The sequence below is a fragment of the Drosophila busckii genome, chromosome 3L (assembly GCF_011750605.1).
Source record: "Drosophila busckii strain San Diego stock center, stock number 13000-0081.31 chromosome 3L, ASM1175060v1, whole genome shotgun sequence".
Classification (NCBI taxonomy): domain Eukaryota; kingdom Metazoa; phylum Arthropoda; class Insecta; order Diptera; family Drosophilidae; genus Drosophila; species Drosophila busckii.
In genome coordinates, this window is record NC_046606.1 from 18,775,256 (window position 1) to 18,801,967 (window position 26,712).

Consider the following 26,712-nt stretch of genomic DNA (forward strand, 5'->3'; position numbering starts at 1 on the left):
CGAAGTTTACTTTTTTATAACTTGAAGAAAGTTAGAATGCGAGGCTCGTCTATGGAAAATTTATTAGGTAGAGACATTTACACAATGAGGAAAAATTCACCGAGAATACTTTGAGCTGAACAGAGCTGAGAGTACAGCACAGCGACAGATTGTGTTTTGGCAAAGAGAAAACTGCACAATAAGAGAACAGAAAGAGAGCACAGCTGATTGGCTGCCAAAAGGGTGGGTAAAGGTATATAAGCTGCGAGTAACTAGATAGCGCAAAGTATATATGTAATACTCTGAGCATCCCCAAAAGCAATATGTATTCCGGCAATAAAGGACGCTGTGGCAATTTTCTGAATACCCCCAAGAATGGGGGCGGTTGATGCACCATTTGGATGTATGCGTTGCGTACTCGGACTATATATGCATCCATAGTTCCAGCAAATACATACCTAAATATATAAAAATCCCCAGAGGGCATTTATAGGCTAAATAAAAGCTACTATGCTTGAGTTGATGCTCAATTTACAAGCTGTATTCGTGTAAAAACTAACTGTTATACTTATAGATATACTATCTGGAGAACATAGAAGCATATGTGCATATGCGTGTATGTTCACATTGGATGCAAATTTATGGATACACAGCGCCCAGAAGTTTCTGCAGGGGCTGAGGGTAAAGCAATGCTTTATTTCCTCGGGTCATGCTGCCATGCAGAAGATTGAATCCACCGTATCCGAAACTGAATCGCATACGCACACACTTGCATATGTACACACATACAAACAAATGTATTTATGTGGGTGCGAATGTACCTGTACATACGCATAAATCCTTTGGTGTGGGGGAGGACTTGATGGAGCATGTACATGCATGCGTATACATATGTACACACAAGTACATATACATATATATATATATATATACATACATTCAAGGGAAGCATATGTATTGGAGAGGCAACGCTATCTTGGGCGAACTTCGGGTAGGAGGTGGCTGAAGCGACGGCGCCAGTGGACGGTGGGTTGTGGCCAACAGAGCCGAGCTGAACAGAAGCTGCATGCTGTACACCCCCGGGTAGTACATAGCCAAAGGCTGAGACCTGGTAGCAGTCGTACGGCGAGAAGCATCAGGCACGTAAGCTGGGCAAATCCTTTGGCCGAAAACCACAAAGGAGATACGGAAGTTGAAGTTGATTCAGTCGTCGAGCACGTAGCTGCTGCCGCCACCGCGTCCATAGATGTATTGCAAACAGTGACTGTTCGGTGTTCCTGATGCTATATAGTCTCCTTGCCTGGAACTAAAAGTAGTGCGGAAAGGAAATTGACTATCCGGAAGCCAAGTTCTAGAGTGCAAACTAATTTCACAGTCAACTAGAACCGTGCGGTCATCGCTTAAATTTGATTTGACAAAACAGTGTGCGAAAAATACAAAAACTCCGACGGCAAATCGTGTTGCGTTCAACTGTGATTCACCATCTCTTACATAGCCGTGGACGGCAGATTTGAATTTGCATAATTTTGCATTTGCTTTGCTCAGTACTCAAGACTACACCTAAATCATACTGGATTTCACAAGCAACTTTCGACGGAAGGTGACAAGCCCTGCAGACTGTTTGCCAATTGAAAAATGATTTTAGTAACTTCTCTTTCACTTCCGTAGGAGTTGGACATGTCATTTCTGGCTACCTTGGACGCCAATGCTTGGCAGGTAATTACATATGTACATTAAGTTTAAATTATCTTCCCACAATTTGGATATTAAATAATAATTTTATGTGTGCTAATACCCAAAAAGTACAAATGCTTAGTGGCTAAACGTATTTTGAGCAGACTTTAAACTTAAAACGTGTATCACTATTAATGTAAACACGAAATATACGTAATATTTTTTTACTTTTTGACGGCATAACTTTAACTAAAAGTAATTAGAAAATATACTATTATATGCATGCAAATTAGGTTTAAAAAACTGATCTTCTTCACATTAATTTTATGTTTCGCATTAAGCAACTGTTTTTATAATGTTCCCTTACATAAATCAAAGGGCTTACGCTTTAAATTTCATGCACTCATATTTGTCCAACACATTTTCAAACACGCATGCTAAGGGATGATTTTCTCGATTTGTTTAGCCACTAAACCGAAATAATAAAATTATTTCAAGTTTTTTAGAATAGACTGCAGACAATCAAGTTGTTAATGCTAAATTTGACAGCTAAGGCACCGAAGCATTTGAGCTTGTAATTACTTTTGTGAATAAATTGAAAACTTTTGGAATAAATTGTACTTTGTAGACAGTTAACATAGTTGGAGGGATAACATATATCAAAGGGTTTCCGTTCTATGTAATATTTGTAATATTTCATGGACCAACATGATTGGGCAAATTAGTTCTTAACAATAGCAAAAGCCCGATCCCCATCTACTAACCACAGTTGAAACCTAAGAAAAATACAAATTTTTTTTGCTCAATTAACATATAGTCTTTGTTTGCTAAGCGCCTGATAGAGCTTTGTGATATACGACTGTTTTATTATTTGGAGCGTTTGTTTAATACGCACATGGACGACACGTACATACATATGTATATATATAAACAAACTTACACATCGGATCATCCAATGTCACTCGCAGTTATTGTTGGTCTGCTGATGCTCTGATGTGGTCGCGTTTTGTTTACCCAGACCTGTCGACCAAATGAAGCGAATAATACATCAAACACTTCTTAATGGGGGTGACAAATCCTCGCCAGTTGCTGAGGCTGATGCTGATTACTCTATAAATGGTAGTAAACGTATCTACGGGTGGATTTAACTAGAACAAGTTGTCGCTTTTGACGTCGCGGCGGTTATTTCTTAATCAAAGGGACCTTAATTTTGCAAAAAATAATTAAGATTTCAAGCAAAAGGATGATGACTACCATAACCTCAATAACCCCAACATGCACAATAGAACTTGACGACGGACAATTGGTTCAAGCAGCACCTAGAACTTAATTGAATAGTCTTTTCCTACGGGAAACATTTTAGTCAATTCAACTTTAAGTGTTTCCAGTATAGTGCTTTAATGTTGTATTTAATTGGTAATCACAATTCTAATTATAATTTTCAAAACTCAGTCATAATAAGGAAAACGTGACAATAATATACTTGTATCCCGTGGGCACACGTGAGGTACGCAAATATGATTTTCTGTTTGAGTATCTCAAGATATATATTTTTCTTCAGGCTTTGTTTTAGCTTAACGACCTTTGCCGTAAGCTTTTCAAAGGCTTAAAAGTGATTGTTTTATATCCTTGTCTGTACTTAGACGTAGATTCATTAGCTAGAGGATTAAATAATATGCCTACCGAATTTAAATGAATTTAAAGCTGTGGATTATCTAGAGATTTCGGCAAGAAAGCAATATTAGATTTACATATTATTTTCCTTATTCGCAAAGAGGGGTGAAGCATTTAGATAAAATTATTGAAGAATTTGTGTCATCATAGGAGCAACCAATGTTTATTTTAGATATTTGGGTCGATTTTCCAACATATGCATGGTATTCAAATTAGGTATAGATAAACGAGATATGGGTGAGCATAATCTAGCGCAAGTAATTGCATTACAAACAGCCTTTATAATTAACCTTACTGATATAACTGAATCATATTTGAATGCCAATTATATGCATAACGGGATTTAAGAGATAATTGCCCAGCATCATGCTCGTACTTTTCACGTTCGACGCTCATAATGAACTTATCCGACTTATCCTATGTTCTGGGTAGGCTAATAATTCGATATGTTAATAGTGAACGCGCCAGTGAGCAGCGAGCATGCAGATCATATTGCACTTTGACAGTTCCCTGGCACCCCCACTACCCCGCTAAAAAGTGATGCTCTTAAGTACAAACGTGCGGCACGTGGCCTTATTTATGCGCTTTAAGACATGACGAAACACTCTGCGGTATAGAGTACACAATAAGAGAGCCAGCAAAATATCAACAACATATTCATACACATTGGGTGTTTAGCTTAGTTCATTCACAACATTTGCACCCCCATGCGCGGCAGGAATTGTGAAATGCGCTCCTGCTCCGATGAAACTGGTGCGAGCATTGAGTTAAGCGTGAAGTGGGATTGTGTGGTACGGAGCACATTTTTGGCTAAAGCTGAGGCTGATGCTGAAGCTGAAGTGATTAGCGAGCACTTCATGCTAAAAAGTGAAAAGCCAAGTAGTGCGAGTGGCAGCGAACGACGCTTGGACGGCACGCATATGTTGTTGTTTTTGTTTCTCGTTTTGCGTCCGTTTGTCGTTCTGGTCGACGGAGCGCCGCCGTCTTCTTTGTTGCTTTACGGCTGTAGGTCGCACACACACACACACACCTGAGTGGGCGAAACGGCAAATCAACAGCACCCATTATTGAGGGGGGCCGTGAAATCGCCCACGGGCTTTGTGTAGAAATCCAACTGCAAAACACACACATACCACACCATACACTCTCATAACGGATACATTACGAAGGTCGGTCACGTGACCTGAAAGCAGTCATTTTAATTAAATTTATAAAAAAACACTGCCGCAAAAATGGATAAACATGTGCGAGTGTCTTTTCGCTACGTTAGGTCCTTCGCCAATACCTAAACCCACATCGCCACCCACACCCACACTCAGTGTCGTTGCCAATAGAAGCTGTAATTGAATCGAGTGTTGTTATTTTCAAGTAGGTGTATATTTTTTCTGCGTATCCATAATAAAACTAAAATATTGGCATCAGTGTGTACATCAAATCAACTAGAAATATATGCAAGGCTATTAAAGAAACGTATTAAAGAATTTAGATCTTAGGATCTATTAGTAACGTAGTTTATTAGTAACGTATACCATTATATGCACTATTTTTGAGATATTTAGGACAATGTTTGCTGTATTATTTAACAGTTTGTGTACTTATGCGACTTCAAAACTTGATGATTTATTTACATATTTTTGTTCTGTTTTTTTTTCTTCTCGTTTTGTTTTGCTTGCATTTTGTGCAAAGCAATGCCCTTAACCGATTTAAAGTTATTGTATGATTTATATTAATGGCGGCATATCATGTTTCACGCGTACTCAGTTTGCCTGCAAAACAAATTTGTCAGTGGGGGTCGGCACGCGCTCACTTTCCAATGAAGTTATCAGCAGCGACAGGTCGGCGTGCCGAATGGAGCGTATTAAAACGCAAACACTGGGATGAGAACGAGAATGGATAATGGGGAGAATTGACAATGGGCTTGGCAACCACTGAGAGTTTAGCTTTTAAATATAAATCAGTCTTCATCTGCATATTTGTCGCATTCCCCCCATAATTAAAAGTTACAAAACCAAGAATCATGTTATATTTAAATTGTTATTAATAATATCGTTTTATGTCTGCACAAATTTTAATTTATTTCAATACATATGCATAAGTGTAATGTGTGTACATGAATATGAAGACAACCCAATGAGCCACGCCCATTTAAAGTATATGTATAGCGTGTATAAATTTGTATATGCCCACTGATAAGTATCTAAAGTTAAGTAGGCTTAGCCAGATACCTTCGCTTGCCTGTCTGCATAATTTATGGATCGTATTTTCAAATCTTTTTTGACTTTGGGTACTTGCTGCTGCTAGGATGGATGGCTCGAACTGAGTTTGGTATATTCAACATTTTTAAAAGGCCTACATTAGTTTATTTCTTGGAATGATTTCAACTGCTTTAGTTAAAGCTTTGACTCCTTATAGATATTCACTTACGCTGCTTTTAAAAAGCTCAAATGGCGGATGATCTTGCTATTTGATAGCAATGCTGAGATTTGTGTGCTCATCTACATGTGCAATGTAAGCGATTAAGGCTTTTCTCTCACACATTGTGCTTGAGCACACTTGCACTCAAATAAATATAAAATCAGAATTCCCAATTCCTTAAAAGCTATAGGGCAAACGCACACACAAAGAGATAATTAAACACACAGATATATACGAACTGTTCCCACACATACATAGATAAGAGCACGCATGAAAGTACGCAAAGTGGCCACAAAACTACAAAATAGTATATATACCACGCAATTGTTACGGTTTCTTGCCATTTCAGTTTTTACGCACTTCCGAAATAATCTTGATTCAGAAACGCTTCCCCAGGCGCTTTGCTTATTTCTTCCTCAAAAAGACACATACAAAATACCAAAAACTTTTAGAGCATGCAATTATTGCAAAATAGACACTATAAAAAAGGAAGTAATGCATTGGTTTATCTATTGATCGCAGCTGAGGAATTTTATTTGAATTTGAGGATGGCTGGATAGGTCATTCACTTGCAAACATCGCAATTTAAATTGGTGTATTTGCAAAATATTTTGGCAGACAGTAAAAACTTGATTCTTTCGCTGTAAAAGTGAACCATAAATTTCTAATGATGATATTGATCCAACCATAAATCACTCCCGAGCCGACTCGAGCTCATATTATCCGAAATTAAATTTGATCGACATGCATGGGATGCAGGCCATCATCGTTTACTTTGCTCAAGTGTTGGCCTTTTTGGCTCTCAAATTGCTAAAAGATTGTACAAAGCTTTGCATATTATATGATGATATAAATCATACAATTTGTTTTCAAAATGAACACATGATTTTCATATCAGATTTGTCTAAAAGCAAAGGAATATTCTACTAACGATATTCCGAACAATTTTCGCCTTTTGTTGAGGGCTTAGTTATAATGCACATTAAAGCATTTCAATGCTTAAACGCGAGAGAAGCATTTAAAGCATCCTAACAATTAGTAAGCCTTTTAATGATTTCATTGTCCAATTTATAACCCTTAACGACCTCTCACGCATGCTTTAGATTCATTTTCAGCCTTAGTTTGCCTTGTCTTGCTGCTTTTTTGTGTATTTTTGAATGTGTGGCTTTTAATTTTCGGGATCATCAACTGCCAATCTGGACCAGACCAGACTCATTGGTCGCCACCAGATACAGAGCGTGTCCCGCCGACGCGTCTCGTCGCTTCACCTCGCGACGCTGTTGCGATCTCGAAGCGTATCTGTCGTTGGCTGCGGCTGCGGCTGCGGTTACGATTCGCTTGTCTTAATAATGGCAATTTCATTCGACTCCAACGCATTGATAATTTTCTCACATACATAGAATATTTTTTATCGACTAAGAGAGGCGCCTCACGCAATACAGTATTCAGGTTTTATGACCTAATGAACAGACAGAGAATTCGACGCAAATTCACAGCCTCAATCGCAACAGGCGTCAGTGTGAATAAACGTGGTTAGAACAAGTACATCTTGTTTCGCGCCTAAGAAAGATTTGCTGCATTAAAGAGTTGTTGATGGCAGGAGCGTCAACTTAATGCGCGGTACCTTTGATTCTAACGGGCCAACTTTGCTGCTCGTCCACGCCCGTATTGGACCTCCAAGTCATATATCAAGTGGCGCGCACTTCTTGCCATAGGCGTTGGTCCAATTAGTTACAGCGACATCCTTGTAACAAAAAAGAAATCAACGCAAAAAAAGCCATTAGCATAATCATATGCAACAGCGATTAGCCCATGGGCTGGCAGTGTTAGATGCAAAGCTTGAAACTATCTGAAACAGTTAAATACGTCACTTTCTAATTTCGAAAACACATCTTAAATATACTTATATATGATCAAACCTTTCAAAATGTAGGAAATACTTCCAAGATGGAACCACATTACTAATCATGTCGTTCAATTAATGGTATACTCCTGCAGATAATGAGCTTACGAAAGCTAAAAATTTGCCAACATATATTTAAAAATAAATACGAATATTTATGTACCAAGAGCATGTACATACATAAATACATAGCAACGGTAATCCATAGCGAGTAAACACAGCTGCAGATGTTTTTTCTCTCTGCCTTATATTTAAATGGACCGGTGGTAGCCTGTTGGCTGTTCTCTTTTTGGTTGCTATTGCTGTTGTTAAAAAAAAGGAGAGCGGATTAAAGGTGCACACGAGCACTGCCGTAGGAAATATGCTGTAAACATCCGCCTGCTGCAACTGCAACTGAAAATACATACTTACATACATCGATGGCCAACAACGTACCTCGGCAATGGCAAAGGCAACAGCAATAGCAATAGCAATAGCAGCAGCCGCGGCAGCAACAGCAACAACAACAACAACTGCCATAGCAAGGGGCAACAGCTACAGCTACAGCGAGCGCGCACATCTTCCCTGGGGCAATTGGACGTCGTGCAACATTGCAGCAGCCTTTTTGCAGCGTTTGCTGCCTGGCTCATGGTCATGATTCGTGTGCCGTCGACGATGTCGTAGAGATGTAGAGCTGTAGCAGCAGTCGGATGCTATTGCCGAGAAGCGACGGCCACATCTACCAAAATTTAAATCTGTCTGCAACTGAAGACTTAACGAATATGAACGAAATGGCCTAGGGCTCTTCGAAAATATTACTACTCCGTGCTAGGTACACACATAGCTCTGTGCTTCAGTATTTCTGCGAGTGAACGTAAAAAATGTGCGGTGAAGTAGTTACAGATTCAAATACTCAATCACAAAGGCTCTCCATTTGCATAGTCTGCGCTATACTACTTTACTTTACTTTTCTTCACTACAGCGACTTTGGACCATCGCTTAAAATTCCTATTAAACCATTTTACAATTATTTTCAATGATATCCCAACAATTAACGAAAGTTATATGTCTGCAAGTTTTTGCTCATCACTTACTAGATGACATAAATACATTCATAAAAACTATTATCTGCTCAAAGCTTTTATCTACTTAATGTGAATTAATCTTAGGATCGCAAAATTCCTCAGAACATCTAATAGAAAAACGATAGTTTATATATATATTATACTACAGAGATAGAGTTTGGTGTCACACAATATAAAATTTCTGAACAATTAAAAGAAAAAATAAAAGAACTCCAATCTGTGAACCGTCTGGAAGGACTTCTAAATCTTTAATTATGTTTTAATAGCAGATGTTGCTTGGTTATTATACATAGGAGTTGTGAATTTGTCTCAGTTGTATGTATATTGGTGAAATTATTATTTGGAAGGATACGTATTTTATCTTTATCCAAGTACTTAGAAAATTTGCCGCCTAAGCAATGACTTTTTTACGGCAATTAGATAATGGCAATGACCAAAATTGTTCTCCCATTTAATTTAAAATATTGAAAATCGTTCAATTATTATCATTTCACTTTATGTTTCGAAATCTAGAGTCAACTTTCGGTTTATGGCCACCCCGCTTAGCAAACCATAATTACGGAGTAATATAATATTTTTAAGTAGTACAATATTTAAAAAATATATGTCATAGGACGAAAATTTGGTATTCGATCTTTTAAAATTAAAATTTTCAAATTGCAAGAGGTTTCCGTGTTCGAGTTTCCATGATCAGTTTGTACAGTTCCTTGTCTAGTCCTGTTATATGCCTGGCTCCTATTGATTTTCCCACCAGTTCTCACTCTCTCGTTGCGTTTCGAGAATTAATTGTTAATACATACGATATGCAACAAACATTTCAATAATAGTTAATATTGATTTATATGATTACATTTTATGCAACACTAATATTTGAAATACAAGTTTTTATAATATTGAATTCCAAATATTACACACATAATATTAAGGTATTCTATAATCCTTTGTACACAATCGATCGCATTTTTTAGTTACTTGACCACTGAAGATATATTAGATCAACCAATTTACATTTTTAGCTTTTAAGCTTACATATAAATATAATAAAATATACTTTATTGAAGACATGATAGTGTTGTAATCTAAAATGTAGCCTAGATATTGTCATTGTCATGAACAATTGAGACTCAATCATACTAAAAACCTTCAGCACTCAAATCAGACTGACTGTATAATTTGGACGGAATTGAATGTTTTTTCATTAAGGCTAATAATGGTATCGAAAGCCCTAATTGCAAGAGTCGTGAGTATCAACACGATAGTAAATTCATTTGCTGATGTACATGCTTATGCAAATGTTTCTTGTTGTTACTGGACATGAATAAGTCCATACATATGGACAATGTACAAACTTGTCGGTATAACACTGCCTGCCACAAAGCAGAAGTAAATGAGCAGACCTGAAACGGGTGCTCAGGTGCATTATCCAATTGTGGCGCTGCCTCACAGTATTCGACCCTCCTCCTCCACTTAGTCGGCTTCATTGCAGCGGCACGATTTATGATTGCGACTGCTCATTTGTGGCTGAGGCTGAAGTTGCAGTTGAGGCAGCTAAAGCGGCAGGTCGAACGAACGATCGATGATCAAGACGCCATTTTTTGTTACGATTCGGATACGCGATACAGATCCCCTACCTACCCCCTAGCCGAACAACAGCCATACCAAACAATATTGATTTTCACTTTTTCGCTGCCGTACAGCATAAATCGTGATGCCCAACACACTGGTCCATGGCCATCGACATGTATGTATGTATGTACATGTAAATGCAGGCGCACACTCACACAGACACATACATGGACATGTAATCGAATTAATCTTTGAATGTATGCACATTGTTTATAAGTATGCGATTATAGTCGCATCGTAACGACACAACAACTACTTGCTGAGCTGCATATTATGTATGTATGCATGTGTGTATGTGTGTGTGTATATATGTATGTGTGTGCACAATGAAGTCCATTGCGGGCGGGCTTAATTTGAACACGATGCCAGCTAAAATGGAAGCTTTCTTCGACACAAACATGAACGCCTGTAACGCCCGTTTGCACCAATGTGCAATGCTGTCGTTGGCGTCTGCGTCGAAGTCAGCATCAGCATCGGCGTCGGCGGCGTAGCAGGTTCAGCTCCGTCTAGAGAGCCTAATTTAGGATGAGGCTTAAATGCAAAAAGCCTCGGGTAGAACTCGTGAGCGCCGCAGGATGTTCATGACTGCTGTTGTGGCTGCCGTCATTCGTGGCAGTGATTGTACAAGTAAATGCTCCTTTATCTGTCCATGCTGCGCGTAACAGCAATACAAACACTGGCATCAAAGCCTTGCCAAGCCTCGCATTAACATGCCTTTGCTCAACTCACATTATAGGAGGTTAAAGATTTCTACCAAAATATGCAACCAAGTATGAAATATTCTGTTGCACCGTGTGTAAGTGCTCATTAGTTTGTTCCTCGTATGTAGAACAGTTGAATTTGGTATCTTCATAATAACAAGTTTGCAAAAACTTAACCAAGTATTTTACCCTTTGAAAAAGATATCTTTCATATACTAAGTCCCATTCATGTGCATCTCATGATGATCTCATCAGTCATCAGAAATAGTAAATAACGTTAGAAGCTTTCTAATAACTCCTTTTAAATATTTCTATTTAGTTAACTAAAATTAAATATAAATATTTGCAGTAACTGATCGCCGAATAAAAAAGGTGTTAAATCATTATATTTCCTTATCCTAAAAGGTGTTTACTTGCCATCCCATAGCAAGGAATATAAGATCAAAACTATAAAGTAGTATGAAGAGTTTCTAATTTAATTGGTTGATAATCTATCTATATAAAAGAAGTTTGTCCCAACTGATGGATGATGGTTAGGCAGGCTTTCCTTAACACCTGTTGGAGTATATGCTAGATAATGTAAGATAATGGCTGTCCAGGTTACGTTTCTGGGTCCTGTGGTTGATTCCCATTGGCTAGTGCTCCCGTGGAACCTTTCGATATATTCCAGAGACTGCCGAACGTCTCGTACAAGGATTCCCCAAGGAATTGGTGACGCCATCATCAGATAGTCACAAAGAAGGTGTTGGTAACTACTATCTACTTCAAAGTCACCGCAGCTTCAACGGATGGGTTATAATTGCAGACACGGTTGCCACTCATTTTGATTTTTTTTTTTTTTTTTGGCTGAGCTGAGTACTGATATCGATATCGAATAATTATTCAAAATGAGCTAATTTGAGAAAAAAAAAGTGATCCAATGTGCCAACGCATAAAATATTAGACCAAAAGTGGCAACCTATATTGCAGAGCCGAATTTCCTAGAGATGTAAAGCTGATATGTGCACCAGAATTCTTCTAAAAATATGCCGGGGGTTCATTTATTCGTATCTATACAAAAATGCAACGGGTGAAGAAAGAAACATCGAAAGCAGTATTAAAAAATGTTTAGTAAATAGCTTATTAAAATTAATATAATATACGAGCCAAACTAACAACGAAACGATTTGCCTTGAACAAATATTTTATTATTGAAATATCAATGTTCTGATGAAGTTAAATTAAACTGTTAAAAACATATTAATTTGTTGAAGGACCGAGCTCATATCTGATGGCTATGAACAAATAAATTGACAAAAAGTTTGTTTGCTGATTATTTGTAAATAAATGTTTTTACTCCGTACTTCAACTAATTTAGTATCTTCAAGATATATAATAAAAATTATAAATTTGTATCATTATATGCATGTCCTTCCACTGACCCAGTTGATTTGATTACGATTTTTGTATTTCAAAACTTTTGTTTTAAAATTCAAAAATCTTTGAGGCAATTAAATAAAAGTGTTGTATATACAGACACAACATTTTTCTTTCAAATTTATGAAAAAATATATTTATATATATATGTATATTGTGTGTGTGAGAGTGTGACTGTGTGTGTGAGTGTGCAATAACATATCCACACACATTGTAGACTAATCATTCAGTTGCTGCAACAGAAAATAAGAGCCCAAAGCATAATGTCATGGCACGGGCTCAGGCACTCACCACTGGCAAAATACGTGGATACGGGCGAGCGTCCAATACCGAGTTTTTCCCCAGTAGCATAAGTTACACCCCCGAGGCACAGAGTGCTGGCAACCCCAGATTTCCATATTTCTATATTTTGCAACCACCGAACTTATGTACATACGAAGTATATATGTATATGTTTGAAGTATATAATCCAATGCCAGGCAATGCATCTACACAGAAATATATGAACAAACATATGTATGTATGTATGTATGTAAAGCGCTTACATATGTATGTGTGAGTATCTATGTACACATGTGCAGAGGCTGTGCTGCCACTGCCTCTGACGCAGCCTCTAGGGTACGTCCATTGTCTAGTAGTCAGCTCGCGGGGCGTGGTTTCCGAAATATAAATGGCTGAGGCTGTGCCTGTGTAGTTGATGCTGTTCAGCTACCAACACAGAGGCCATGCCAACGCATACATATGTACCCTGCTTCGGTGGTATTGGTGGTCGCAAAAGATTTCTACAGGCGACCCTCTCTTATGTACACTTCGTATTTGCTGCTCACTCGGCTCACTCTCTTTACTGCTTTTGAGTTGCGAAACTCTTAACTGTCGGTGTAAGAGCTTTGCCCGCCCAACTTTTATGGCACAATTTTTATTTTTAATTATAGGTAGTTATAGTTTTATTGAATTAACTTGATATGCAACAAGTTTTCGTAAATACCTAAATGTATTAGCCCTATTAAATTTAGTATTATGAAGTGGCAAGAAATTTGTATCTTGCTTATTTGTTAGGCTATTTGAAACAAATAGTTTATTATGATCAAGAATATAGTATATACTATATACCACTGTCTTGACTTATCATTTAACAGTCCAGTTCGAATTGTAAGCAACCGGTTTGCAGCCTAGTGAGCGTTTCTCTTTTCTTTAATAACAAATAAAGCCTCTCTTTGTTAAGAGAGCCGTTATTTTACAAACCAGCTTCGGGGAGGGTCACTGGCTTAGTGTAAGTGTATGTGTGTAGAGGCATACGAATAGCGGCGAGCAGTCTTGTGATTTTTATATACACTCATTTTGTGTGTGTGTTTGTGTTTGTGTGTAAACAGCAGCAGCAGCAGCAACGACGGCGACGTCAACGCAGCGTCGGCAGCAGCAGCATCATCAGCATCGCAACACATCCCCTGAAGGTTTTTACGTCCAACCAGAAAATTTAGTTCAGTCGAGAACTACCGTCTGTAGCTGCGCAAAGGCAGAAGTTTTATTTGCGGGTTTTTTCGTTAAAGCAACTGTTAAATATTGAATATTATGAAGTGTGTCCGATATTTGATGCCATTGATACAAGCATCTCGAATAACGATTTCGAATTGTGATTGTAAGCGCACAGCCTCCAGTACCACGCGCATCTGTGCAACAGTAGCTGCCGTAGCTTTTACATCGGCTCAATTGTAAATAGTTAATGAATGCACAGCGCACGCACCTGTATTATTAATTGCATGCACACGCATACACATTCTCGAACTATACATGACTTGTAGTTGCCTTATTGAGTGCCAAAATATAAATCTTTCTACTTACTAAACATATGTACCTGTTTTTGCATCGTGTAATCGTGTAAAGTGTTCAAATATAAATACATACGTACTTACATACAGTGACAGTGAAAATCGTGACACCTTTTGTAACGATCATCGTCTATGTGATTAATCAACTGAGAATCGAAAACCACAAACAAAATGCATATTTTACACCGGACCAATGATCATCAGTTCGAGGATCAAAAATTCATGATGGTAAGGCCAGAAACAACTCTGCTCATACACGTGCATGTGTGTTGACTATTTAGCTATCGATCGAAGAGGGAGTTGCAGATAGGGTCCTAGCAAAACGCACACATTGACCAATCTGCCTGTCATCCATAATCAGTAGTTTTACCGGTCAAGATTCGATACGAAAGTCAATGGGGTTGTGTGATCCCTGATTGACACAAAAATTTCGTGCACGCAAGCACTCCCCGTAATTACCATACTACTTCAAGTGAACCAAGATCATCAAGACGGCGATCTTTGCAGATTGATTACCATACATTTTAGCAGCTCTGCATGGGCCCAATTTATAATAATGGGGGCGCACTTAAGACTCGCAATGTTAATCACAACTAAGCGTAGGCTGTTAGTATCATTAAAGTAAACTTTGCTACATTTAATCCAATGGCTCTATACTAAAACTGTGATATACAAAGTAACGCCAGCCGTCGGGATCACAAGAATTTGAGCAACTCCATTCCAAGCTCGATGTCAAGTGGTATTTGACCTTAAAATCAAAAGTCGCATTTTGAGAAATTTTCTGCTTATTGTATTAATAATTGCCTGTCTCTTTGACACTTGTCATTGAAACTAACGGGCTCAGAAAAACAGTTTTAATAATAAGTTTGGAGCTTAATACGAACTAAGTTTTTATTTTCCTAAAGCGGAGAATATCATATGCAAATCATTCAATGCTGTTATTAATAATAGATGCATTGCATATCTATAAGCTGTAAATAAAAAAAATTGTAATGAAAAAAGAAAGGGGCATAACCTAATAGGCAACTTTGGCCTATTACCATTGCTTTATTATTATTGAATTACCATTGAATTTTTTATATTTATTCTTCCCTATACATCTGTTATATCTGCTCTATATAAGAATTATTACACAGACTTTCAAATGATCATTAAGCCAACCCAATATTAATTCCGAGTGCAGATTTCTTTTTCGGGGGCAATAGATCGAAAACTCTTCTTGCTATAACTTTATTTTCTAAACAATAAAATCTTTCTAGCTCTGCTGCTCTGATTTGGTTTGAGAAATCTCAGAATAAACTGGCTTGAGATTTCTGTAGCATCACTTTATGTCCTGTTTACCTTTTTAAAACCTGTTGTATGTTTATTTATCCTTAGCCTATAGCCTATCTAATCACGTGCAATTATGTTTTTTTTTTGTAAAGCTTATTTAGAAAAAATAAATATGCATTTCTTATTGCTTTTGATAAGATAACTATGAGAATATGATTTTGCTTACCAAAATTTGGCAGTCGTACTTTTATATGATGCATCCACTGGCTACGTTTATCCACCCTCATTCAATTAGGAAAATTATATGTTCTTCGGCATTCCAAGAAGTTTTTGATCCATGTTCAAAAATATAGGGTAAAATGACGGGGCAAGGGCCAAAGATCAAAACAAAAACACAGCAAAGAGGTTGAGCAAAAGTCATCGCCCACAAAAATAATTTCGCGTAGCCGTTGAAATGGGTATGCCGAATGTGTTAGCGTTAGTTAGTCTTCATGAAGACTGGCTGGACCAAATCAGGTAAAAGCTAAAAGTCTCTTGCGTGATGCGTTGCCAAAATAATTTATGGGATTCAGCACAGCAAAGCTCAACGTAGCGCCCAATTTGCGTGCGACTTTGGCATCTGCAACAGTGCAACATGCTGACGAAAAACTACGGGATCTCTATGCTTTCATGCAGAAATATTCCCATCGTAAGAGCTTTCATCCTTAATTTTTTGTCAGTGGACAGATTCGCAAAAAACCAAAACCACATGTTAAGATGGTTATTAGTGCATGCTACGTCTAATGTATTTGATCGGAGTCATACAGATAAGCATAATCAATTTAAAAAAAACAAAGCTGCACGTTAAAAATCACAACATAATGCAATTCTAAGGGTTTTTTATGGTATTATCGATAATTGTATGTTTAATTCCATTGTAAACATAAATTTAACTCTATATACGTTTAATAGTTATTGTTAATTCTGAGGAATAAAACAATTTTAATATTAAAGCATATAGGATAAATTTAAAAACACTACGATTCAAAATAATTTTCAAATTTTTTTATTGTCTTTAGTTTATAAGAGACCCCAAATTCTGAGCATAGCCTACTAGAATCAATTGCTATGAAAATTTATGTAAAAAAACTTTACAATATACTGTCCAGTCTGCCTAAATAAAATTGAATAGCAAAAACAAATTTTTAATCAACTCTCACATTTACATTTCTCAATTTAATAGAAAGAATTTATGGGCTGCCTCTGCGACTGACTTTTTCAGACTGTGTTAAGATCTACTTTCAAAATAATATCAGAATTAGCTATTTTATACCACATATTTTTTAATTCTTGTGCCAAAAATTGTAATGTTACCACTTCCCCAAATTCCCTAAAATTGAAAAACTAAAAGTTGCTTAATATTTGCTACACCTTTCATTATATGTATTTTAAGTCGAGAATTATTTTATATCAAAAAAGTTGAACTTAGTTATTCTGAAATTCGCTTAGCCTTGTTTTAATTAAGTCTTGTAACTTTACAATCATATTCAGAATACTTTCAAGACGTTCTCTTTGATCGCAGGAAGTATAGTATATTTTAATATCAAAGAGGAAACATTTTTTTACCATTATGAAACACATGCAGATGCCCATGCGCCTAAAACAAAAGTCAGTTGGAGGAGATTTACTTACACATATGCAAATGCAAGTCGCTCGCGTCGTCTGCAGGCATGTTAAAGGATTGGAATATGAGTGTGTAAATGCGCGCTTGCAACATCTCATCAAAATTGATTTCATTTGCAAAGAGGAAATTAAAAAGTCTACACAAAATCAAATTGAAATGCAAGATAAATGCACATTTTCGCAACGTGGCCCCAAACCACTGAAGGTACGTATGAACGTACTACGCGGCAAGTGTCGAAGCTGCGGCGTGTGTTAGGCTCGTGGCAAAGCAGCGATCGGCTTGTTTGGGGCATAAGAATAAAGCCAAGCCAAAGCCTGCAGCCAGCCCCTGCCACAAGGGCAAGCAGGCAGGCTCGAGTGCAGCTTTGCACTGGCTGCGGAAACTGAAGTGTAGAACGCAGTTATTTCTTTTTCTGTTTTCTTCTCTTTGGCTTTTATTTTTTCATCACTGTGGCAACTGCTCAGACCCATCGGACCGTCTCCTGGCTGTCTTGGCGTACCTGGATGACTTGCTGGCTGATATACTCTTAGTCTGCTATTCGTCATATGTACATATTGTATAAGTCTGTTAGTGCACAAACCACGGCTTGACTCAGTTTAGTTTGGTCCAGGGCAGCTTGGGCTTTATTTTCACTTGACCCAACGTTGGTTGTGCGTACGTCTCGATTGAATGCATTTATGAATGAGTTTTACTACTTCATTAAAAGCCTCGTCATGGCGGGAGTGGGAGTGAGAGTGAGAGAGCGAGAAAGAGAGCAGAAGACCCCAGCAACAACTGAAGATTGGTGAAGCAATGCTTATGTATATATGAATATGGAGATGCAGATGGAGTTGAAGCTCTGAGCAGAGACAAGGAGTAGCGAGAGCGTAATAAACAAAAATCGATTATCGTTCTCTGGGCATTTCCATTGTTGTTACGAATATTATATCCAGTGTTTGAGCGCTTCCACTTGAATTCTTTTAATTTATAGCCGAAAAACTCCTTTCGCCCATCCGGCAGATCGCGGTGCCAACTGCTGGTCCTTAGCATTTACATAGTTGTACCAAACACTCGACCAGCAAGTAATCTAAATGGGAACTGAGCAACAATAAATGCAATGTGCTCTGGACGCTTTATTGGCAGTTTGCAGTTGTGTCTTTCTATTCATAACATTCGCACAACTTGATGATTGCTGATTTGGCTAAGATTTATTACTAGCACTTATTACAGGGAATAAAACAGCTTTTACGCAAGCTCTAGCTCGACCAAAATATTCTCTTAAATCAAGCTTTGTATTTGTACAATTGCCTTGCATTGCAATATTATTTATTCATCAAACCTTCATTAGAGGCTGTGTTCATATTTCTTGTACCATATTGTAGATTGCCTAATTGGCAGTTGGCAAGTATACGGATGGTTCTACCTGCCACTGCCACTGCCACTGCTACTGATACTGCCCGCAACTAAAAGAACACAACAAATTAAACGAATGCGTACGCGAGACAGTCGCGACCTGGAACATTTTCAGTTAAGTGGAACGATTTGATGTAGTAATTTCAGTAATAACGGCAGCCAAGACGGACTCCCAATTTGTGGCTGCAGCTACTGTTTAACTACTTGAGATTTTTGCGTCATTGGTGTGGAATGCGAATGAGGTATACTGCAGTATTTGAATTGAAAACACTTTGAAATTACTTTCAATTTTATTTCCAAAGTTTTAAAGTAAAAGTACTGACATTTTGTTTACCAAATTTAACAATGGTGATATACTGAGAAACTTGTTATTTTCTAATACAGCAAGCGCTCGATGCAAGAAACCTAATTTTATTGACAAGAGCATATTCAAAAGTTGATTAGTATTTGAAAACTTTACTTCCTTGTTAATATATCTACAATTCATGGATCTTATGTATATATAAAATAATAAGAAAATTGACATTTAATTTAAAGTCGTTCCAAATGCTGTGCCTCATGGTGGTTATTAATCAGATAGTATTTATTTATAAGACGCATACATTTTATTTTTCAAATACTTATATTAATATTATTCTATCTGATATGTAAATACATGTATTTATTTTATAAATAAATGTTTATAATTCGCGCAGCAGTGACGGAAATCGATAAATTCGGCTGCGCCATCTATTGTTAGTTGCAAACATTATTCTGTATTTGTTGTCGCTAGATGTAGTAAAAATTTATTGCTAGATGGCGCTACAATTATGCTTGAAAAAGTCTATGCATAGTTTCTAGTTAATATGCATTATTATTTATTATTTCCTCTTTTGGATATATTTTGTAATGAATACGAAATGACGTCACAATGTTTGTTTTATTATAATGTAAAATGAAATTTATTTTATTTAACACAATTGTTACAAACTATTATTGCGAATTGTTGAGGTCGTTATACTATATTAATAATTATTATTTTATGGATCGTTTTTAGAGTTAGTTAGAGTTTTTTTTCTAAAATGACACGTCAATATAAATAGTTCTGAGGACGTCGTAAACTTAAGTTCACCATTGTCCTAGAATTCTAATTTTACGTTTTCGACTATTTTGGAACAGGGGATAATCTACGGCAAACTGTTGTCTCTTGAGCTGTGTAATAGAAACGGTCTGAGTTTGGAGTCAAAGATCTTTTAATGACAATTGATCATTTGGCAAGTGGATAGCATTTCATTAGAATACTCTGTGTAGTGCGTATTTACATGTGTGCCTGTGTATATACACAATATGCATATATGTATGTGTGTGTATTCTATCCGTGTATTTGCTGTATGTTTCGTTCTGCACACACTTGAGGTGGAGGTGAAACTATTTCGACCTGTTCAACAGCTTCCAAATGATCTACCTGTGTGTGTCTTCAGAAACCAGACAGTCAACCAACCAATCCAACCTTTATAATTTATTTATTTATATCTTGAATTACGGTACGGGAGTATTGACCACCAGTGTAAATTTCACATTTCAGCATATTCACGACTGACAATAAGCGCACAATTCAAAATCTCGTGTGATTGAAAACAAAAATTGAATAAAATCCAAAGAACCTAGTAATCAGCATTGATTTCACACCGAATTTAAATTACCCAAGCCATAAAGTTAAGAAAAACATCGTACAAATATCGTACCTAACGAAAAGTGAATTTATAAGTAAGAATACTTTGGAATGAAATTGACCAAGATTTATTTACATCACATATTATTTAGCAATACCCCATACTTTGCCATCTTATAATTCCAAACAAAGCAGTAGAAAGAATCTGAATGTGTGCGCAGCTCGAGATAGATAGTCAGATACAAGGTAGAGGTATAGGTACTCATTAAGCGTTGACCAGAAGATGACGATAATCGACAAAAATAAATAGCGTCTCAATGGATTGGCAGCCCCTTTCAGCCAACACAAATTAATTCGTATAAAAGTAGTCCCGAAAAACAATCAACTAAATATCTTATAGGCATAAGTACATATTAACATGTGTGTACTTATGCTAAAATATTTTTAATGGCTTATCATGGATAGCGATCAAAGCGTGTCGATTGGTGTCGAAGTTCAATGCTATGCAAACAGTAATTATTTAATTTGAAGTCTCTCAGCGAGTATGTATAGGTTCACACATATGTATATATGTGTATGTATGTACATATACATACGTACTTCAATTTTGGCGCACACGGCAGCGACCGAAGTTATTTAAAATTATTTTTCGTAGCTGAAAATATTAAGAAGCAAAGTGGAGTCCGTGTCAAGTTTTGATCGAACTCTAACGCACATTTTTCAGTAAGTATGAGTATGCATGAAATCAGTTGGCCAAAAACGTCAAAGAAGAAGCAGAAAAAAAGCCAAAATTCTGGCAAAACAAAAGCAAACCGGTTTATCTATGTATATCGTTAAATATTCTATTTGATGCTGGCCAAATGACAAGATAATCCAAGGTAATCAATCAAAATTATTTTAATTTATAAAGCCACAATAAAGTCGTGCTCGGATCGCAATTGCTACAAGCTCGCGAAGAAATCTAGAGGGAAACTAAAGCCACAAAAGCATGTGGAGATCCAAATACACAATTGCCTTACGCAAAAAACCTTTATATGTATGTTCGCAAGCGTATTGAAAAACTGCGAAAGTCAAAGTCCTTTAGCCGACATCCTTGTCCAAAAGCCGCAGTTATAAATAACCAAACATTAGCAGTCATTGTGGTTCAAGCATTTGTGTTTGGTGTGTATCGCATTATTATCATTTAAATCTTCGCTGCATCCTGCATTTTCTAAGGCCACGCGAAACAGGATGTTAAAATGGCTTGCCATATCAGCAGCCATTCATAGCTACTGTTGTCAACACATGTGAGTTAACCCTTTAGACACACACATGCCAGCACACACACACATGAGCACATACGGAATGTTTATGTATACAAATGCATGTAAATGTAGTTGTAACTCAAATTAACCGATCAACCCTTGATTTTGATTAGCTGTAGCTTAATTTTGAATATAACTAAATCAAGATGGAAATATTGCAATTTAAAATATGGCTGTTACGTATTTAAATATTTTATTGGTTGTTCGCTGGGTCTGTCTATGCTCAAGCTTGGCAAAAGAATCTCAACCACAATGCCTTAACAATTGATAAGTATGCGTACATTTTCCTATTTTCCCCCTCAGCCTCTTTTAAGCGTACGCTTGCCTTGCCGAGTGCAAAAATGTACGAAGTCGCAATGGTGCTGTTCCAATATTGTTGTTGTTCTTGCTGCTGCTGCTGCTGTTGGTGTTGCCTTTGCCCTAGCGCTGACGGCTCGCCACGCCGACCAGTTTTCATTTCATATTTGGCTTTCACGGGTTGTTGACGTAGTCGGTTATAAGAATTGTGCGCGGTTGCCGTTATCGCCGTCGGGTCCAGCAATTTGTGCCGTAATATTTATTTAATCTGCTCACATTGAGCAAAGTTCCTCACTCGACATACAAAATCTAAACAATTTTAGAGCTTAGAGTATTACGGTGATTGATATGTGCTGAAAATGAATGCATTGTGTTTACGTCCATTTATATGTAATGTTAATTTTAAATAGCATTAACTATGGAATCTCAAGTTACTATATAATATCATGACTTTAGCCTATGTGGAAATGCCCGCCGTTATTGAAATTCAGGTTAGTCGACACATCTACGTGCTAAAAAAAACATATTAAAAGAGTCCCTTAGGACTTTAGGCTTATCAAAATTGAAACTTAAGCCCGGCGGCAAGTTGAAAATGAAAATTATTTGCTGTGCCTTCAAGATGTATATAAAAATATCAAATCATTAACTTTCAAAAATGACAGAAACTACATAAAAATCATGTTGCTAAATGTTATATACGAGGTACACGCAAGCATTGTAATCATTTGGGTCTTAACGACTTTTTTACAAACTGTATACGCGCCCGACAGATTTAAATATAAACATTAATCAAATTCGTTACTACAATTTTAAGGTTGTTTGTATATGATTTAATTACTATTTACTATACGATTTACTATTAAGTATGGCTACAACTATAATATGCCGATCAAAACTAAATTTAAATTCATCTCTTTACGCATGTTGAATAAAAATTGTTTATACAATTCATTACTGGAAATATTGTTGACAATTTAAATTTTCTACATTTCTACGTCGTTTTTGCTTTATTTATTTTCAAAATTATGTTTTTTCTTCCTGGTAATACAGCATTATTATAATTAGTTTCCCCAATCAACTTTAGAAAAGTCTAAATTATGGAAACAAATTTAATCTAAGCTTCAAAAGTATATAAAAACTCTAGCAAAAAGCAACATTTTATATTTATATTATTAATTTTTTTTTGTGAAAAAATGAAACAATTACAGACCTAATGCATTGATATGATGAAAATTGATACATCGTTTCTATTATCACATGATTATATTATAAGTATACATCATACATTTTTTGAAATTTTTAATGAATTAATCTGTATACCTCTCATTCTGCAGGAACGTCTAAGTGGTCATGGTAGTCTGGGTTTGTCCAGTAGTAGCCCAGCGTATACAACCCATTCAGGAGGCCATTCAGGTAGAGGGGGGCCAGCATCGGGACACAGTGGGCACAGTGGCACCCATGGATCGGCAGCTACTATGCATCATCAGTCACTGCAGTCCGATTTTCAGCCTCCATATTTTCCGCCACCATTTCATCACTCAGCTCAAAGCCCTCCTCAGCAACAGGTAAGTGATGCCCAGTGATAAAACCTTGTTGTTAGACTTGGCATTTCGAAAATAGTTTAGATTTCTGACTATTTGCAGAATCATGGAGCTCTTGAGTATTTGGGCACGGATCCATACGGACAACCCTTGTCCTCGTTGCATCATGCTCCACTTCACCACTACAATCAGTTGGCCGGCCTTAGATCGACACAAGATCAACTGGGTATTCATAGGACTCACAGAGATGCTGAACTACAAGGACATGTTGTAAGTATTTGACCTCGTAATTCAATTATCTTATTTTGCCAAACTATGCTTATTAATCGATTAAGAATTTAACGAAATACTTCAAATGTTGTAAGCTATAAAGTAAGCATTGAAGAAGTTGCGCATTTTTCTCCTTACAACAATTGACGAAGTTATGTCTTTTTGAATTCCATTTAAGTACATTATGAAACATTATAAAAGAATGCTGTTAAGCATTTCAAAAATGCTCTTGGATTTTAGCTGGAGGCATCTTCGAATAACAACAAAATTCCAGGGCCGCAAAAAGAAAAGAGTTTATTAAAGAGACATACATGGTTTGGGCCTTCAGTCTGTGCCTTGCATGACTATATATGAGTGTGGTTGGTATGTGTGGTAAAGTCGTAGCAGGAATACCCTTAAGGTTTTACATTATTTTCACAAAACTGCGGTTCTGCAAACCGCGCTAGGCAGTTTGTTTGATTGATGTTAAAGGCCCGTAAACCGCTGGAGGTGGACTGATGCGCCAATATCACCACACACAATACATATGCAACTGAACACACGCTATAAATACATGCACATAATTGTAAAACACTGGGATTGGCCCAGCCTTCGCTAGCATCAACCCCAAAAGCTTAGAAGGGCAATAGCCATAATTGGGCAAGGAATGTTCAGTCACATTTTTCAAATTTAATATTTGCATTGACATTGAAAGCTCTGATCCAACTATAGTATACATTAGCAATTAAGTTATAGTAGCTTCATTATGACCTCGAATGAGTGCGCATATTGTATTAAGCCATTGAACATCGTCATTATAATTTATGGTATGCCAACTTCGAAAGTAGTATGAACATATTTTATAAATATTAAACAACGAAAACTATAGAATTCCAACACTAGAAACATAGGGCTTTTCGAGTAATCAACGGATTTGAGCATACAACATCAATTTCACAAAATGAGGTATCTTTGATATCAATATAAAAAAACCAAATGTTATTAAAATTTAGAAACTTAAATGTACTCTTTTATTTTCCTTTTATTGTCGTTTGCTAAAATTACTCTAAAGGTAGATTTTATAAGGGCATAAAGTAAGACAGGACAATGTCAAATACATTTTCCTGACATAAGCCTACAAGCTTATTGGTATGGACTTAATATATTATCATATTTTAAAATGCAAGACATCATATTGCCTTTAATCTTTTTTTAATAAAAACTACAGTTTATTCTGAAATTCCTTCTCTTGTTCCGATATTTACGATTAACTGAATAATGACGAAAATGTTTTAAATACATTTTTACAATGTTATATTTGTTTCATTATTATTTTTTAAATAATTTTAGACCCAACTGTCGCATGGGTTTCCATATACGGAGAGAAGAAGTGACTATGGAAGCGCAATATCAGCAGGAGCAGCCCATGGAACCAGACTTGGACATGAGCATGAATCATTAGCCTTGCATCAAGCTCTTCAAAACGCCGTTGATGACGTTCAAGCTCCTGCCCTGGATGACAATGTTGCTTTTATGTCAGATTTACCTCTTATAAAAAGTAAGTATTCTTAATTATGGTTTGCTTGGAACCGTAATTAAGTAACTCACAAATTTAACAAAAATTTAAACTAAATGCAAAAATAATAAAAATGCAATGGTATGTTCCGGGAATATATTGGTATGATCCGTGCCATATTTTTCTTCAGCAAACAATACTTTCTCCGCCTTTGAATTGCACTGTTTATTTACTATTGAAGTGTATGAATTATATTTTAAAATTCGTGTTTAACTCCCCATGGAAGAAATAACACATTGTGTTTGGGGCGGTACCACAAACATGCCGTAATAACAATAGTTAGCAACCCTTGAGTCCTAGCAAATATTACGTGAATGATGAAATTGAAGCTGGCTCCTCTAATTGGCCGGATTACTGTAAAATGATCCTTGCGCAGCGTTCACACTTTACAATTTCAAAACAAAGACACAAATAAAAATGTTTTCCTCTCTCTCAATGCACTTTGAATGAATTGAGTGTTTCTTGTGTCCGGGAATGTGTGCGCATTGCAATTTACTTATAGAGTAATGGTTTTATGATTTATTCACAGGTATGAAAAGTGGGAAAGAATCTGGTAACCTAGGCAGTGGCTCTCCAAGCGAGGTATTTTGTGCAGTCCCTGGACGGCTCAGTCTTCTTTCGAGTACTTCAAAATATAAGGTTACAATCGCGGAAGTCCAACGCCGATTGTCACCACCGGAATGTTTGAATGCCTCTTTATTAGGTGGAGTACTAAGAAGGTAACTTAAAAGTTAAATTTTAAGTTGCAAATAACTATTAGTTTTATGAATTATTTCGATAGGGCGAAGAGCAAGAACGGAGGTAGACTCTTGAGGGAAAAGCTTGAAAAAATTGGACTCAATCTACCAGCCGGACGACGGAAAGCTGCAAATGTCACCTTGCTGACCTCCTTAGTCGAAGGAGAAGCAACACACTTGGCCAAAGACTTTCACTTTGTTTGCGAAACTGAGTTCCCAGCTAGGCAACTGGCAGAGTACATTGTGCGCCATCAAACCGAACCTCAGGATTCATACAGGCGTAAGGAACTCATACTTCACTCCCAGCAGGTGCGATAAACTTATCATTTTTATTTCGTACAACCCCTATATTTTTTATATATATCTTATTCATTTTTTACAGATAACAAAAGAATTGATGCAAATATTAAGTCAAGATCGAACCACACACTTTGGTACCAGGTCTCAGCATTTATTAGAACCATCAATGCAACGACACTTGACACATTTCTCCTTGATCACGCATGGTTTTGGCTCTCCCGCAATAATTGCCGTGCTGCACGCTTTTCAGGTACAAATAGTAAAGTTAAACTTGATTTTTGAGATTACTTATTGTTACTAATGTTATATTGCAGACCTTTTTGAATGAATCATTGAACTATTTGGAAAAATTATATCCTTCCAATGGGGGCGGCATGGTATCATCCTCTCTGGACAAAAGCAAAATTGACAACGATAAAAAATGATAGACTATCTAGCAACAAAAAAGCAAC

The 26,712-nt window shown here is 36.8% G+C and overlaps 1 protein-coding gene across 3 annotated transcripts; it reads left to right on the plus strand.

Moving 5' to 3' along the window:
- The first annotated feature begins 1,500 nt into the window (after window positions 1-1,500).
- LOC108598335 (transcription factor AP-2-epsilon) lies at window positions 1,501-26,712 on the plus strand. 3 transcript variants are annotated; one of them, XM_033293578.1, is made up of 9 exons: window positions 1,501-1,579; window positions 1,648-1,695; window positions 23,192-23,422; window positions 23,501-23,668; window positions 24,998-25,205; window positions 25,753-25,942; window positions 26,005-26,269; window positions 26,343-26,510; window positions 26,575-26,712. In XM_033293578.1, the coding sequence occupies exons 2-9, from the start codon at window positions 1,657-1,659 to the stop codon at window positions 26,683-26,685; spliced, it is 1,380 nt and encodes a 459-aa protein (XP_033149469.1). In that variant the 5' UTR covers window positions 1,501-1,579; window positions 1,648-1,656; the 3' UTR covers window positions 26,686-26,712. The 3 variants fall into 3 exon arrangements, with proteins under 3 accessions (XP_033149469.1, XP_033149467.1, XP_033149468.1); XM_033293576.1 differs by lacking the exons at window positions 1,501-1,579; window positions 1,648-1,695 and adding an exon at window positions 13,961-14,506 and having other exon boundaries at window positions 23,483-23,668; XM_033293577.1 differs by lacking the exons at window positions 1,501-1,579; window positions 1,648-1,695 and adding an exon at window positions 13,962-14,506.

Coding starts and splice junctions, on each gene's coding strand:
- LOC108598335 (XM_033293576.1), top strand. CDS start 14,450: ATGCATATTTTACACCGGACCAATGATCATCAGTTCGAGGATCAAAAA. Junction 23,669..24,997: donor CTGAACTACAAGGACATGTT/GTAAGTATTTGA, acceptor AAATAATTTTAG/ACCCAACTGTCGCATGGGTT. Junction 26,511..26,574: donor CCGTGCTGCACGCTTTTCAG/GTACAAATAGTA, acceptor GTTATATTGCAG/ACCTTTTTGAATGAATCATT.